General features: G+C 37.8%; 1 protein-coding gene across 1 annotated transcript in view; it reads left to right on the top strand.

The window, feature by feature from the left end:
* Positions 1–884: 884 nt before the first annotated feature.
* The window catches only part of LOC129130965 (macrophage mannose receptor 1-like), a 31583-nt gene continuing 16514 nt past the window's right edge, over positions 885–15953 (top strand). The window contains exons 1-18 of the mRNA XM_054649682.2: positions 885–1064; positions 2859–3257; positions 4514–4687; positions 5579–5743; positions 6030–6146; positions 6384–6527; positions 7868–8050; positions 8238–8392; positions 9170–9283; positions 9970–10085; positions 10902–11050; positions 11474–11676; positions 12047–12168; positions 12920–13007; positions 13691–13835; positions 14290–14325; positions 14414–14583; positions 15444–15511. Of these exons, the coding sequence (XP_054505657.2) occupies positions 1004–1064; positions 2859–3257; positions 4514–4687; positions 5579–5743; positions 6030–6146; positions 6384–6527; positions 7868–8050; positions 8238–8392; positions 9170–9283; positions 9970–10085; positions 10902–11050; positions 11474–11676; positions 12047–12168; positions 12920–13007; positions 13691–13835; positions 14290–14325; positions 14414–14583; positions 15444–15511 (2609 nt within the window). The 5' untranslated portion in view covers positions 885–1003. The remainder of the gene's footprint in view (positions 1065–2858; positions 3258–4513; positions 4688–5578; positions 5744–6029; positions 6147–6383; positions 6528–7867; positions 8051–8237; positions 8393–9169; positions 9284–9969; positions 10086–10901; positions 11051–11473; positions 11677–12046; positions 12169–12919; positions 13008–13690; positions 13836–14289; positions 14326–14413; positions 14584–15443; positions 15512–15953) is intronic.

Genomic DNA, 15953 nt, shown 5'->3' with positions numbered 1-15953 from the left:
ACCAGCCTCTCCTGGAGGTATGGGAAATGAAATTTTTCAAAGTCCATGTGCAAAAACTGATGCAAAGCTTCCTACCAGAGTTCCTTTTCTTGTCCCTGTGCCCTAAGATTTTTGAGGTCTTTAAACTATCGTGGAGAAAAATTTATGAAAGTAAACATCAGAATTTTGTCAGAATGCCTGTAGGGTGTATACTTTATGGGGTGCAAACTTTCACAGACTAGTGGCATTAAAAATGAGGCAGTATTCCTCATCAGTTTCATTTTCCTCACTAGCAATAACTGAAAATCCAGTATTTCCCAGTTACAGGTTCTTTTCTTCCTAGAATTGCGTATATTCTTTCCCAATTTTTTTCAGCTGTTGCTGTCATTTGGGTAATTATTCCTGCATATAGTCAAGAATGGAGCAAAACAAAGAATAGGGGTCTCCTGAAGAACACAGATCTGACTTTCTACAGCTTTTTTTTTTCCTTTTCTGTGGAATTTCAAGCATGGAAAATTTTGTTTCTGTCTGACTCCAAGGTCATAGTTACTTCATTTGCATGGTGTCCCACCAGGTTTTTCACAATACTGCAGTGCACTCTGGCTTTTTTCATCATGCATTGATACAGACAAATCTTTCTCTTCTTTTTTACTTCTTTTATTTATTTCTGCAAATGAGACAGTAATCTCACCTTTTGTTAAAAATAATGATCTGAATTATAAGGTTTGTCTTAAAAAATCCACACTAAAATCTTACCTGTTAAAACTTATACTTCCATGGCAAATTTTTATACATTAGAAAAACTAGCTTAGGAAGCAAAGTTTGCTCATTAATGTATTATTTCAAAATTACTCATGTGACATGAGACAGTTCCTTATTTGAAGCTCAGAACTTCCCTGTATCTGTTGGGTCTTAAAAAGGGTTTGTTAATCCACTTCAGTGCAGTGGGATTTTCTTGCAAGGCACTGATTTGGTCCTTAGGATCAACACGAGGTGAAGGGAAGAAAGGAGTGAAATATTTGCCATGTCTCTCTACTTGTCCCTGATTTTTCTTCTCTCCATTAGTACATCTCTTCAAATGTCTGGTAAGTCTTTGTCCTCTGCTTTGTGTGGAGGTTCTCAAGTTCTTTAATGTGTGTTCTAGTTATCTCCCTTAGTGGGCAGTGAATTTAGATCTAGTCACAGCTTATGATTTGAAAATATTATGTTCAGCTTGAAGTTTGGTAATATCTGCATAGGCATTCTCTTTCCTTAACCCAGGTTTCAATGTGGTACATGAGTGAAAGGAATATGCCAATAGATGTGGCCATAACCTCGGCAGTGCTGATTCTTGAGAAAGCAGACAAAATCTGATTTCACTTTACTCCATCAGAGGCTAGAAGAGTTCAGTACAGAGCAGTGAACCCTCAGCATGCACAGAACTACTGGCTGATGTGTGCTTTGAATTTCTTGGCAGCTCATATAGGCCATAGCATACTGATCAGTGCATATTGAAAACTCATTTCCAAGCTGAGAGCTTTAGGAAGGACCTCAAAATCTCCCATCCATTAGATCTCACACCCTCCTACTGCTGAGATGAAAAAGAAATGACACTGTGTCTTTTCCATGGCAAGTTCCCAGCTAGAGAGCTCTGGAAGTCCAGTACTATTGCTCGAATGGCAGCAGGGACCATCCAATGCACCAAGGATCTAATCCACCACAGGGAATTTCTTCTGGGCATGCTTTTGGGTGAGACCAAGCCAGCTCTAACCCATCCCCTGCTAACTTGCCCACGAATCACTGCAGCCAGAGAGCTCTGTCAGGGAAAATATTACCTGGCTTGTTCTGGTCTATAGCCTCTCAGAGCAACAACACCAAGGCTGTTCAACCATTTCCTGTCAGCTTTGGGATGGGAGGGTTATGAAGGCCCAGCTAAGTACTCTGGCCTTGGCAAGAACTCTTGGGTAAAAGTTGATGGCACTGCCGAGTGAGTTAGGTGATGTTATCTGTCACCTGGAAGAGAGAAAAGGGATGCAAGCTGAGATGCAAAAGGAGTGAAGATTTGGAGGAGGTTTTGTTGAAGCTGATCTTAAGAAAGAAACAAAACCCTGATGTTCAGTGTCTCACATTTCTATTTACAAATGTAGTTATTAATAGCACTTAGGATACTGGCGTAGTTTAACTGTTCTTAGAACTGATGATGCTGCAAGTTGTGGCTTCCCTCCTGAGAAACTTACAAATAAAACTCTGGGAAGAAATGAATTTTTGCACAGCTGCTAAAAATTTCCAAGATAATTAACCAAAAATGAAAAATACACCATTTTCATGGTGAGCTGAAAACTACAGTGTTTTTCTGGGCCAAATTTAATTTTTTTTTTTTTAATTTTGAGTGTGTAAATGATTTTTAATAGTTCTAAAGCAAAAAAATACTCTTACTTGCAGAATTAAAGCCCATTTAAATATGACTTTGTGGAACTTTGAAGAAATGATGAAATGTAGTGAAGGTCATTTTTGACATGCTTTTTGAGACCACTGTGGTTTCAGGAGGGATATGAAGAAGAGCAATTTCACTTGAAAGAGCTCTATTTTCAGCTCTTGTGTTTTTTCATTTTAAGAATATCTTCATAAATATCCTTCATACCAATGATTAACTTCTCTTGATTTATCTCTCTATGAACTATATATGCCATTTTGGGTTTTTTTTGGTTTGTTTGGTTTTGTTGGTTGGTTGGTTGGTTTGGGTTTTTTTTGGTTTTTTTTTTTTTTTTTTGGTTGGTTTTGGTGTTTGGTTTGTTTTTTTTGTTTTTGGGTATGACAGCAGACTGTCATATAGCAACTAATTGCCTTTATCTCCTAAGAAACTTCTTCTTAAATGTTTGCATTATCATTTAATTTTATAGGTCAGGGAATATTTTCAATCTATAATGAAGATAACAAGCTCTGTGCCCAAGCTCAGAACTCTAGCTCAGTCATAACCACCACTTGTGATGAGCATGATGAGTTTCAGAAGTTCAGGTGGGTCTCTCCCACTCAGCTGCTGAGCATGGCACTCAAGCTGTGCCTGGGAGTGCTCGCCAAGGACGACGAGGCGGCCGTCACCTTGGAATCCTGCAACAGGACAAACGAACTCCAGTGGTGGGAGTGCAGAAATGAGACACTTGCAACCCATGGCAAGGATTTATTTCTCAACTATGGCAAGGGGAAGGGGAAGAAAATGAGACTGTCCAAAGTATCCAGCAAAGGGAGCAGGTGGAAAATCCATGGAAGTGCAGACAGTGTGTGCTCTCAGCGCTATGAGGGTGAGTACCGAAATTCCATCTCTGTTTCTTGGTAACTTGACTGCCCCTTCCTACAAAGCATGACACTGCCTTCTGGACAGGCAGCAACCATTTTCTTAGAGTGACATCAGCAGAGGAGCTAATTATAAATAGGATGTAGAAATGAAAGGTGAATATGTCTGTATACTTTTCAGCAAATATAGCTGTATACATTTCTACATACCTTGTAAAATCCAATTCTTTCAAAGGATAGAATAAAATTACAAAGGCCCATGATGCAAACATAAGGAAGACTGGGAATTCTGTTCGTACAACAACAGCAAAAGGAAACCTATGGCTGTTTTAAAATATGTCTGATCAATTTGAAGAGATTATTGTTTTATATTTAGTTTTTATTGTTGCTTTTATTTAGTTTGACCATCAATAATCTCTAAGAAGTGAATATCTAGTTTAGACAGATGGAATTCACAATTAACATTATTTACCTAGTGTTTCCCAGGCCAAATTTAAAAAAAAAAAGTAGAAAAAAAAACAAAAGGAAAAATGGTGCATAATGGTTTAGGATGCAATGTTTTATTACCCTGTAAAAAGACCCCTAGAGAGTAAGATCTCCTTTTCCTACAATTTTATGGCTCTTGGGCTATGTAGAGGGGGCATTCAGGATCAAGTAACCAATGTCCTTTTTGTTGTGACACTGGTATGTTGGGAATTTCAATAACAATAGAATACATTTTTGTTGTACACTACAGCTGTTGCACAGGAATGAAGTTTGTCATAATTTTGTACAGACGACAGCAAATTAGAGTGGAGAGTGATGGAAGGGTCACTTCCTAGCAGAGTCCTTGCAAATTTAAAATACAGCTTCCTCTCATGAAGACTAATAAAAATCTTGTGATATCTCCTTTCAACAAGTTTTTTTTCAACAATGCAGGGGAAACAAAAGAGAATATATATATTATCTAAGGACAGAAGTATATATGTCATGGGAAAAGCTGAGTCACAGGGACCTCTGACACAATTGTCCAGAAAGCAATGGCATGACAAAGTTATACAGAAATTAATTTGAGGCCCAATTAAGCTTTTGAGAGTCTAAGTTCTGAATAGTCCATAGTCATACCTGACTGGCACAACCTTTAGAGGTTCAGGGTAACAAAGCACTGGTGTGTTGAGCCCTGCATGACTCAGTTTTGTCCATGGAAAATTGGCTGTGAGTGTCACTGTGGTGAGCATGGGATGCCAGCTGACTGTTGAGTATTGATCTCTGCTTTTCTCCATAGACATCTATACCCTGGGAGGAAATGCCTTTGGTGCACCCTGTGTGTTCCCTTTTAAGCACCAGGGGAAGTGGTATGCTGAATGCATCCCTCGGAGGGATGATGCAGACTCTCTCTGGTGTGCAACTTCTTCAGATTTTGATAAAGACCAGTTGTTTGGAAACTGCCCACTAAAAGGTAATATATTTATAAAAATCTCAGGAAAGTTGTTAAGCAAAAGTGCCATCCGCTGTCGTGGTCAAGATGCTCTTGGGATGTGGAGGTAGCATTGGACAGTGAGCTGAATTCTGGCTTTCCTGGTTCACTGGTGGGCTGTGCAACAAGGACATGAGGCATCTGCTCTGCACTCCCACTGTCCTACAGCGTCCCCAAGACTGGTACTTACAGGGAGTATTCTGAGGGTGGTGACTGGGACTGATGGATAAAGGAAGAGGAAACCTCTAGGCCTGGGTTTCAAGACAAAAGGAAGTGCAGTGGATGAGGAAGGTGAGATTTATCATGAGACTGTGGTGTATTACAGGATGGAGGAGAGAACAGGAAGGCTTTAGTGAAGGAAAGGGTGCAGGACACACTGAAGGCAGTGACCTTCACCTGCCTTCAGTGCTTCCATACACAAATTCCCTGCCCTTTCATTCCCATTCCACATATGATTGTGTGGAAATGGCAATTTATGTTTTATTGGGTGGTCTGGAAGACCATAAGAGGGATCTGAAGGTAAGAAATAGGTGTGGAGACCAAAACTTCTATATAGTGAAAAGAGAAATACTTGTAGAGGTAGAATTTATCAGTGAGTGGGTTAATGTGGACTGAAATGTGAGAAGTAGGTGAGTTACATAAATAAAAAGGAACAGGGTCAATGTAGAAAAATTATGTTTGTGAGGATAAATAATTCCTTATGTGATTAAAATATTTTTAATACTGAATGGACAAAGTATACATATGTGAGGCAAAAGCTACTTAAAAATTATCAAATCACAAAGTTATATAGTTTTAGTCTGCAGCAAAGATTTATTTTCTGGGTTAGTAAGCATGATTATCTTGTCAAATTTCTGGTATCATCTTTTATAGACACCACCCACAATAACTTTTGGAAAACAAATCCTGTGACAGAAACACGCTATCAGATAAACTCAGAGTCACTTTTGACATGGCACCAAGCAAGAAAAAGCTGCCAGCAGCAGGATGCAGAATTATTGAGCATCACAGACCTTCGTGAAGAAATGTATTTATTAGGTAAAGTAAAAATACCCTAAAATAATAATAATAAAAAAATGCACTCTTTAAAATGTAAGCCATATCCAAGGCTTTAACATGGATACTTATATTTATCTCATAAGATAGGTCTCAGTGACATAAGAATTCTTCTTCTCACAAAACTCTGTATTAAAATAATGGAAATAATGTAACTTACACTAAAAAAATATATTACTCATGCTTTAAAATATTATTTCCAGTTTTATTGAATAATTTTAAAAAATCAGAGTAATTTAAAACCTGACTATTTGTTTTGGCCATTTAGGGCTCACTAGTGACCTGGGCATCAATGCAAAGCTCTGGATTGGTCTCTATGGTGCACTTGACAGTGGCTGGAAGTGGACTGGGGGAAGTCCTTTCAGATACCTCAACTGGGCCCCAGGTAAGTGCACTTTTCTTAAATGATGATCAACATCTGGGCCAAAATTTCCTCCCCTTCTCTCTCCTTCTCTCCCCTCCCCATCACAGTGATGCTCCCTTGTCACACCTCTTGGGATTTTTCACTCTAAAGAATGATACTCCTGTGGCTTTGCAGCTGCAAAGGTCTTGCTCATTCCCTCCTGTGAAGAGGTGAAAAGTTTCACTGTTAACAGGGGGATTCTGTTGCTTTTTTTTAAAGGAAATCCTTCTATGGAATCTGGAAAAATATGTGGGACCTTCCAAGGTAGAAATGGCAAATGGGAAAACCAGCTGTGTGATCGGAAACTGGGGTATATCTGCCAAAAGAGAAACACCTCCTTGGATTCTTTCACCATTGCCTCAGGTACACTGTCAAAAGCTAAGGATGCTTTTACAGTCAGTGAGTAATACTGGGAGGATGTCATAAAAGGCTACATATTGACAAAACAAAAGGCTTACACTTGTTGATTTGGGTCAAATATTGAGAAGATTTTAATTTTCTGGCTCATTTTAAAGATGATGTCTAAATGTTGTTCAACATTTGGAAAAGAGCCCAGGGTACCAAAGAAGGCAGGATTAGGTGTTTAGCCATGTTATTCAGACCATGAAATACCGATAAATATCCTCTGCTCTGATATATACTCTAAACCTATGTCCTGCTAAAGCCAGAGTTCATGCTCCCCTGCTCTCTGTGACCCTTTTTGTTCTATTCTGAAAGGAAAAAATCAGACTATGCATCAGGAACCTTTCTCCTGCTCTCTTTTTACTTGAGGCAGAGTAGGTCTTAGCTATGTGAAGAAATAGGTGTGCAGTTTCTTAACTGGGAATTCCCAGCATGTAACTGACTTCACAGTACCTCCCTCCCCTAATATATATGAGTATCTGAGATTATACAGCTCAGGGGAGCATGCATATTCTGTACTTTCTGGCTGTATCCAGGCAGCTCACTTGGAAAGGTTTCTGACCCTGCTAACCATCAAAGCATGTCTGGATGTTGCTCAGGGGAATGCAATTTGCCCAGGTCCAAGCCATGTCCAGGGAGCATGAGACAAAGCAGGACCACACACCAGTTCTGGGCACACGTCCTCCACACATCCTCCCCTCTTCAGTTTGCTCTGTAGGTGCAGAGCATGGGAACTTTCCAAGCAATGGAAGATGGGCTGGCTATACTGAATTCATACCAAGAAATCAGTGTTGAACAAAGTGTGTGGTATTTCTGTGCAGCTGGAATGCCTGGTATAACATTTCTGGTATAATGTAGCTGTGTCTGGACTCTCTGATATATGGTATGGGCTGTGTAGGAGCTCCAAATGGCTCCTGAGCACCTCCTGTTTCCAGAAGAAAGAAAAAAAGCTTTAAAACTCACCAAGATAGAGTCCCTGAGCAGAAAAAGAGGCTCTTTTCTGTAGAACTTGGCTGTGTCCAGAGCCTCACTGAAAGGGATTTAATGTGGGGTTGTGCCCTCTACATTTGGATGCCAAATTACTCAGTGTTTACTTAATCCTGTAAAACAGTTTTTTGGAAGCTCCAAGCACAAATAGGAGGGAAAAATTTGTTTTTTAATCTTTGTACCCCCAGACTTTGGCTTCTCTCCTCTTTTAGTATGTGCTCCAATATTTCAAATTTGTATCAGCACAGGTAATTTTATTTTTGATGTGAATAAAACACTGAATAGAATGTCTCATTAATATCATAATTTTTTAGGTGATTCAAAGCATTTTAAATGCCCCAGAGAATGGGTGGCCTATGCAGGTCATTGCTACAGAATTTATAGAACACCAAAAATATGGAAAGAAGCCCAGTCTTCCTGTAGAAAAGAGGATGGAGAGCTGGCAAGCATTCATAATATTGAAGAGTACAGTTTTACAGTGTCACAGCTCGGGTACAGTGAGTATTCCTGAAGATCACTTTCTTTTTTTTTTTTTTTTAATCTGGGGTTATGCTGTTGCTATTATTCATTTAATCATTATAACCATAGTATTTTCTTTTAAGTTCTTCAGTCAAAAGTGGGTGTGAGATGTAATTATTCCATTATAAGATATATCCATACCTACAATTAACTCTGTGTTCCCAGAGCCAGATGATGAACTCTGGATTGGTCTAAATGACTTCAGGATTCAAATGTACTTTGAATGGAGTGATGGCACACCTGTGACTTATACCAAATGGCACCATGGAGACCCAACCCACACTTGGAATAAGGCAGACTGCATCCTTATGAAGGGACAGGTAAAAATCCCTTCCCTGCTCTCATACTTTGTTCTGGCATTTTGCTTCCTAAAATGTAAATGTTCATGATTAAAAAAAAAAAAAAAAAAAAAAAAGAACTTGGTTTGATTTAGGATATCTGGATATACCAGATCTAGGAAGCTGTGTGATGTACCAGAAGCAGTGCACTGCATGGAGACTTTGTCTTCTCTGAGGCAATTCCCAAATTTCCATCTGAAATTGGTTGAAATCACTCATCATCCACATGGAACGTGACTGATCATAAATGAATAGATTCTTGGAGCATGGACTTTCTCATTTTTTTCTCTAAAACTACTCAAATACATGGGCTTTAGAGTTACTTTGGAGGCACAAACCCAGATTTTCTTTTGTTTTCTACTCATTATAAAAAGAAAAGGGTAATGTTGTGGAAAAAGACTTACACAAGACATTTTTTCATATTTTATGTTTGGTTTATCAAGCACTTCCTTGCCATAGTCATCTGGTTATATGACCATAATAGATGCTATGCTGGTGAGAATAGGGAGGAACCTAATGTTTCTTTCCTGCTTTCATTAGTCCCTGAATCTTTAATGGATTCATTCTCACATCTCTGAGGAAATATGGCCCTTACTCTATGTATTTGTGAGTTTTGGAGAAAAAACCAAGGCAAGGAAGAGAGCTGAAGCAGTCTCAGCCATAGGAAGACAGAAGGGTTCTTTCTGAGGATGGATATTCTTGTTGGACCTGAATTGTCTCTAGCTTTCACTTCTCTTTGTGGTTTCTTACAATACTTAGGATGGATCCTGGGCTGACAGTGCCTGTGATATGAAATTTGGCTACATCTGTAAAAGGAAACCCTTGGCTGAAGAACGTGGGGAAGCTGAAGTTACTTACCCAGGCTGCCCAAAAGTAAGTGTAAAACAAAAGCAGTAAAAGATGCTTGTGTATTACTTTCACTCCCATGATAATAACTATGACAGAAGTAAATTGTTTTGACTGTTCTTGGTGGAGCCTAGAAAGCTGTTAATTTCATAGGTATTGATACTTAGACAGATAGGGAAAATTTTGCTTTATTTAATGAAATATAGATTGACTTCTTTTTTGTATTCCCTTACAAGTGTATTTAAACTCAGCTCTCTCCTACTGCAGAGCTGCCCCCATAAAAGCCACTCTCTGCAGAGCAGTCTTTTCAGGGTGTAACACACATGTCAAGGCTTGCATGCCTCCTCAGTTCCATCAGTCTGCCACAGGAATCAGGAATATTTGAGCTGATTGTTTTGCAGGTTGTAAGCTCTTGTAACAGCTACTGAGGAGGCAGAGCAAGCTTTACACAGGGAGCTGCAAGGTGGCTGTGGCTGCCAGTCCCAAGGCATAACCATGGCTCACTGTTTGCAAAGACCCCTGGTGTGTCCTGTATCAAGGGGCAAGACATGGAATTATGGTCACAAAAGCTATGTTTGATTGTGCTCTTGGTTCCTTTCATGGCCTTTGGGCTCAGTTTTGACTTGGGGTGTGGCACTAGTGTGGCTTTTGGAAGTGCACAAAGCCATGCAATCTGACAGCCTCTCTGCACATCTCTGCTTTTACACTGACAGGGCTGGATGAAGCATGGCTTTTACTGTTACTCCTTGGTGCAGCTGCCAACAACATTTTCAGATGCAAAAAAAGTTTGTGAAGAAAACAAAGGTTACCTGGCTACTGTAAGAGACAGGTATGGAAACATAATTCTTGTCCTCTAATGTGTGTAACCAGGATGGAAGTATTAAACAGAAATTTCTTCTTACTTAGCAGTTATTCTGTTTATCTAGTGTGACACCCAGGGTCTTTCACAATGTCTATCTAGTGTGACACCACTCTTTCCCAGGAAAATTTAAGGCAGAGCTGATGAAGTATTGCATAATACATCAGGGGCTTTAGGGTCATCAATACAAACATTCATGCTATTGCTACTACACTTACGTGTTGTTGACTAGGGGAATTAAAAAATTTCCTGATAACAATCCCAGATTGACAGATTGTTTTCAAACTCTTTGAATTAAAAATAAACATATAACCATGGAAATATTTATTTTTCTTGGATTCAAGCTTTTCAGCCTTTTTTTTTTCTTTCTTTGCAACAGCCAGATCTGGAAGAATTTTAGAATAAAAGTAGATTTTTTTCCCCACAGTAACAAGATTTAAAGATCTAGAACTTATCATAAAGCTCAGTAAAATACTGTAGCTCTTATTTATACAGAATGAGAAATATATACACATTACCTTAAGTATTATTTGGCTTGTGTTCATTGCAAAGTATAAAAGGTCAATAGAATCATCCTAAATTCTAGATATAGATTGGTGAAATATAAGGAAAAAATTATTTTTTATGATAATTAGAACTACAGAAATAAGATAATTACCCTTGCTTCATTTTGTACATATTGACAAATCACCATAAATTTACCAGATTTGCTACCATGAACTGTTTGAAGAAATGAATAAATTCTGATAAAATGTGATACAACAGTTTGGTGTTTACTCTTTGCAGATATGAACAAGCTTTTCTGACCTCCATTATTGGATTCAAACCAGAAAAATACTTCTGGATTGGTCTTTCAGATGTGGAAGAGCAGGGAACATTCAAGTGGGCCAGTGGAGATCCTGTCAGCTTCACTCACTGGAATGTGGGAATGCCTGGTAAGTGCCATGGGGGCCATTGAGTTCCTGCTCTGGGGAATGACAAGGTGAGGGTTTGAAAGCTAAAAAGTGGTTTAGAAACTCTGTCATAAAGCAGAAGAAAGGGTAATGCTCTTTCTATTTGTGCTAAAGAGATAGATCAGGGATTGTGGTAACACCTGCTAGAAGATCACTTGGGACTGCACATGTCTGTTGGCATCATTAGGTTTTTGTTGTTTGATGGGTATTTTTAAGTAACTCCTAGCATAACATAAGAGAAACTCACATTACAAAAATCTTTTAATGATTAATAGGAAGGCATATGAGCTATTGTGAGCTACTGATATCCAAATACAGCAAGAACAGGTTACTCCTAAATAAGCAGTAGATATTTTGAGAAGATGCAGTCATCAATAAAATTTAACACCTTTATGTTTTATGAAGGTGAGGAGTCAGGCTGCGTGGCCATGGCAACAGGACGTTCAGCTGGATTATGGGATATTTTGAACTGTGAAGAGACAAACACATTTCTCTGCAAGCAGCTGGTGGAGGGAATCACTCCCCCTCCTCCTCCTCCAACAACATCCCCTCTCCTGTTTTGCCCAGAGGGATGGCAGTCTGTTTCTCAGAGCAGCTTCTGCTTCAAAGTAGGTGTTTCATTTCTGAATGCAAGTGTTTGCCATTTAAATAAGAATATATTTTGTTCATGCATGGAAGGTAGATCCCTCCCTATTTGACAGACAGTCTGTGGTAACGTGTCTCCAGCCATCCCCAAGTGGTATGGCTGGGAAATGTTGGAAAAAAGCTGTATGTGTGTGAAGTTTGGAGCCACAAGAACTCTGAGATGACAGGAAAGGCAATAACCAAATTTGATAGACAACCATAGGTCGAATGGTTAAACAATTAAATAGTCAGTAATAGAATGAGACCAGAAGATCAGAAGCAACACAGAAGACTACATTTGTGTTTTTAAATATCTGTAATATTCAATACAGTATCTAATTGCCCACTTTCTAGATTTTTCAGGGAGGAAGGGAAAAAATGCAAACGTGGTTTGAAGCAAGAGATTTTTGCAGAACTATTGGAGGAGATCTTGCATGTATCCACAGTGAAGAAGAACAGAACCTGATAGCTAGACTGTAAGTATTTGCAAAGTCCATCATTTAAATAGAAGAAGAAAAAAAATTTAAAAATGCCTCTCTGAAAGACATAAAGGATTTCTGATGATCAGTTTCTACTTTACAAAGATTTTGTAAAAAGTGGCAGGAAAAAATGGGTAAAAAGAGGTGAGCAAAAAGTTTTCTTGACACACCTCTGGGAAGGTGATGCCATGCACTAAAGTTGCCTGAACAAAAACAAAATTGAGAGAAAAATCATCAAAATTGGTTTTAAGTGAAGTTAATTCAAAGAGATAAAACAGATTTTCTTATCTCATTTGCAGCTGATCAGTAGATAAAATATTCTTGATTAAAAGAATGCTTTGTGCTGGTTTCCTACCTTAACTAAGGGGGAAAATTGGAAGACTAAGAAAAGCCTGACCTATTGATATGATTATATACATGTTTATATCAAATCCATGAGGGCAGGCATGTCTGAATTTGAATGCCTAAGCTACTTAGTGGAACCAAGACCTTTAAATATATTTTCTTTTAACTCAGTTTTTGTGGATTTATGGCATTTGTGATCATTCCTATAAAGTTCTGTGTTTCACTGGTTCCTAGAACATGTAGTGCCAGGCTGTTTTCCCCCACATGACAATTGAATGATTCCTTTATATGATTGTCTCAAATTATACTTAGAGTATCAAGTGTGCTGACAATGATATAATGCTGTACATTCCCCTTCTCTGTTTCATGGTGTGTCTGATTCTCTCTATTTGTAATCATTCAGAGACAGAGGTTATATTCACTATTCTTACTGGATGGGTTTAAGTGCCTTGGACTCTGATAGTGGATTTACATGGAGTGATGGCTCACCAGTGAGTAAATAATTTGTTATTCTAGCTTTTTGACTCTTTCTTTTTTATGTCTCTCTTGGCAGAAAGCTCTCATAACTCCTATATAAAATACAAGTACCCTTAAGTATTTAGTACCTGATTCCTTTGCAGGAATTAGTGTTAAATGTTCTATTAGTTCATAGTTATAAATAAAAATACAGCATTTACAGTAATGAAAGGTGGTGGAGTCTAGCTCCTGCTTCAAGCAAGTCTGATTGGGCTAATCTCTATATTCCCATTCATCATTTGCTGCAATAAATAATTTTGTACATTGACACCAGTTCAGCTTTGTTGCCCTCATTGTCTTAAGTAGATCAAGATCTGCCAGGCCCAAGGCCATATGGCAGCACCAATGGATTGTCTTGGGTTGGAACATCTGAACAGGACAAACAACCCAGAAATCAGAGAACATGTTCCTTTTTAGAGCTTGACAGGAGAACATCAACTCTCCTGGTAACAAATGGGGCAAGAACTTCTGATTTACTACCATGGCTTATAAACACACAGATGAATTATTCCATTCAAGTGTCATGGAATTGTCCTTAAAAGGTCTGGCATTACAAAACAAGATGAACCATGAAATCAAATTAAGTACATTCTTCTTTAACAGAATGATTGTTTCCTCTTAAAAGGAAAATAGTAACAAAGTTGTGTTTTCCCTACAGGTAAATTTTGAAAAATGGTCACATGGAGAACCAAACAATTATGATGGGAATGAAAAATGTGGCGTGTTTACTGGCTATCTCAATATGAACTGGAATGATTTATTTTGTGAACACATGCTGGACTTTGTTTGCCAAATTAAAAAAGGTAAGATAACTTTCTCTCTTTAGCAACTTTTAGAGGTAGATGAGAACATCCTTCCAGGTCAGATCACACTATCTACATGTGTTAAAGACAGCTGTGCCATCCATCACAATAAAACAGTTTATATGTATAATTTCAGTAAAGGCAGTTGAAAACTATTAATTAATCCATGAAATACACTGGCAGGTTTGGAAGGTATATACAGTATGTTGGGGAAGAGAAACACAGCAGCCTAAAGTTGGGCAGTTTCTGTAAGCTTAACTTATGATGAGCTCTAACATGGTGTTTGCTGAATGTAGCCCTTTTTTTCATATATTCTGAGAAATTCTGTGACAAAAATAAGCATATACTGAGTAACCCTTAAGATTATTTGCAATTAAAATGCTGACTACTGTGTAAATATAATTTAGAGAGAGCTGAGAAACATAATATACTCAAATATTGATTTATATTGCAGGAACCTCACCAAAACCGGAGCCTAATTCCACATTCAGTAAGTCTTGTACATCCAATGAAAAAAATGTAATTAACATGTAATGAAGTTAATTTCTATTACAGGTAATTAATGTTTTCATTTGCAGATGATGAATATGCTGTTGGTGAAGATGACTGGATAATATACAAACACAAAGAATACTACTTCAGCAGAGAAGCGATGTCTATGGAAAGAGCCAGAGACTTTTGCAAGAAGAATGGTGGTGACCTTGTTGTCATTGAGAGTGAAACTGAAAAAAATTTTCTTTGGAAATATGTAAGAAACATGTTTGTTTGAAAAATGCACCATTTTCTGTGAACTGAGGCACATTTTTTCATCTTGTTTGTGAAATATTAGAAAGTGGTCCCCATCATAAAAAAAAAAAAAAATCAGTTCCACCTTTCATCTTTCATTGGCTTATCTATTTAAAGCTTTATTATAATAATTATTTTAATAGCTTGCTATATATAGACAAATTCTCAGCTTCCTTTCAAGAATGTTCTCAGGGCGCAACTTTCAAAGACTTTGCTCTCTTTAGCTGAAAGCTGCAATTACTAATTATGGTTTTTTCTAACTCATTCTTTTCCGAGAATTCAATAAAAGCTCTTTGTCAAAGTAGATCTCATATTGGCAGCAAAAGGTTTAAGTTAGGATGTTGTCTTATAGCAAAGGAATGGCCTGGTGACGATATACTGTTTTGGAATAAAATAAAATCAAATTTTATTACATTCTTTCCTCCACATGACTAAGTACAAACCCCCATGATTAACTGGGAGCCTTTCAGCAAATTCTCACAATGTTTTCCTAAAACTCTCAAAAATATTGCTATAAGCCTTAAGAGGTCATTCTTGCCTTCTTAACATAGCTTTTTTTTCTCAATTTCTTTTTCAGATAATTTGCACCTTTTTTTGGTTGTTGTTGTTTTTGTTTTGTGTTAGTTTTTTTTAATTTCCGATAGTTACATACTGAAAATTAGAGGAAAATTTTTCATTTTGCAGTTTGGGCGCATAATTCCAGCAACTCCCTGCACATTACATACTATGCAATTTAGCAATAGAAACTTCAGCATTTTTGGAACTTAATTTTATTTGAAATCTGTTTTATTACAGCTAAGTAAATTTGTTTGTTTGTTTTAGATTTTCTATAAAGACTGGGGGAACAACTTCTACATTGGCTTAAGCGTGAGCCTTGACAGAACATTCCGGTAAGTAAAAACAAATTAATTTTTTCATACTCATAATGTATTCACATTTAACATGGTTGGCTCTAGGAGACAATTGAAATCCAATGACTAACACAACCTGTAGACAGGTTTATGTCCTCACATAAGGTTTTAGAATGGGATTCTGCTTCTCAGCAAAGCACTTCACCCATCATATTTCCACTATCAATTTTTACCTCTTTTGGTTCTTTAATGCTTTTGTGTTCTGAGGCTGAATTGTTGTATTACAGTAAGTGAGGAGTCATCCTCTTTTATTTGGTTGGAGGTCTTCAGCATATTCCAGACACTACTTGTAGGCATTACTTAATGTTGAAATGATCAAAGAAAAAGAACACTAGAAACCTGCAGTGAGAAGCACCAAAGTGGTTTTTAGAGGCAAAATATCAATCCTGGAGAGCCCTTGTTTGGTTTTCCAGATGGTTTT

The sequence above is a fragment of the Agelaius phoeniceus genome, chromosome 1, assembly GCF_051311805.1.
Source record: "Agelaius phoeniceus isolate bAgePho1 chromosome 1, bAgePho1.hap1, whole genome shotgun sequence".
Lineage (NCBI taxonomy): Eukaryota > Metazoa > Chordata > Aves > Passeriformes > Icteridae > Agelaius > Agelaius phoeniceus.
Note: the sequence above shows the minus strand (reverse complement) of the source record. Positions and strands in the feature narration are given on the sequence as shown.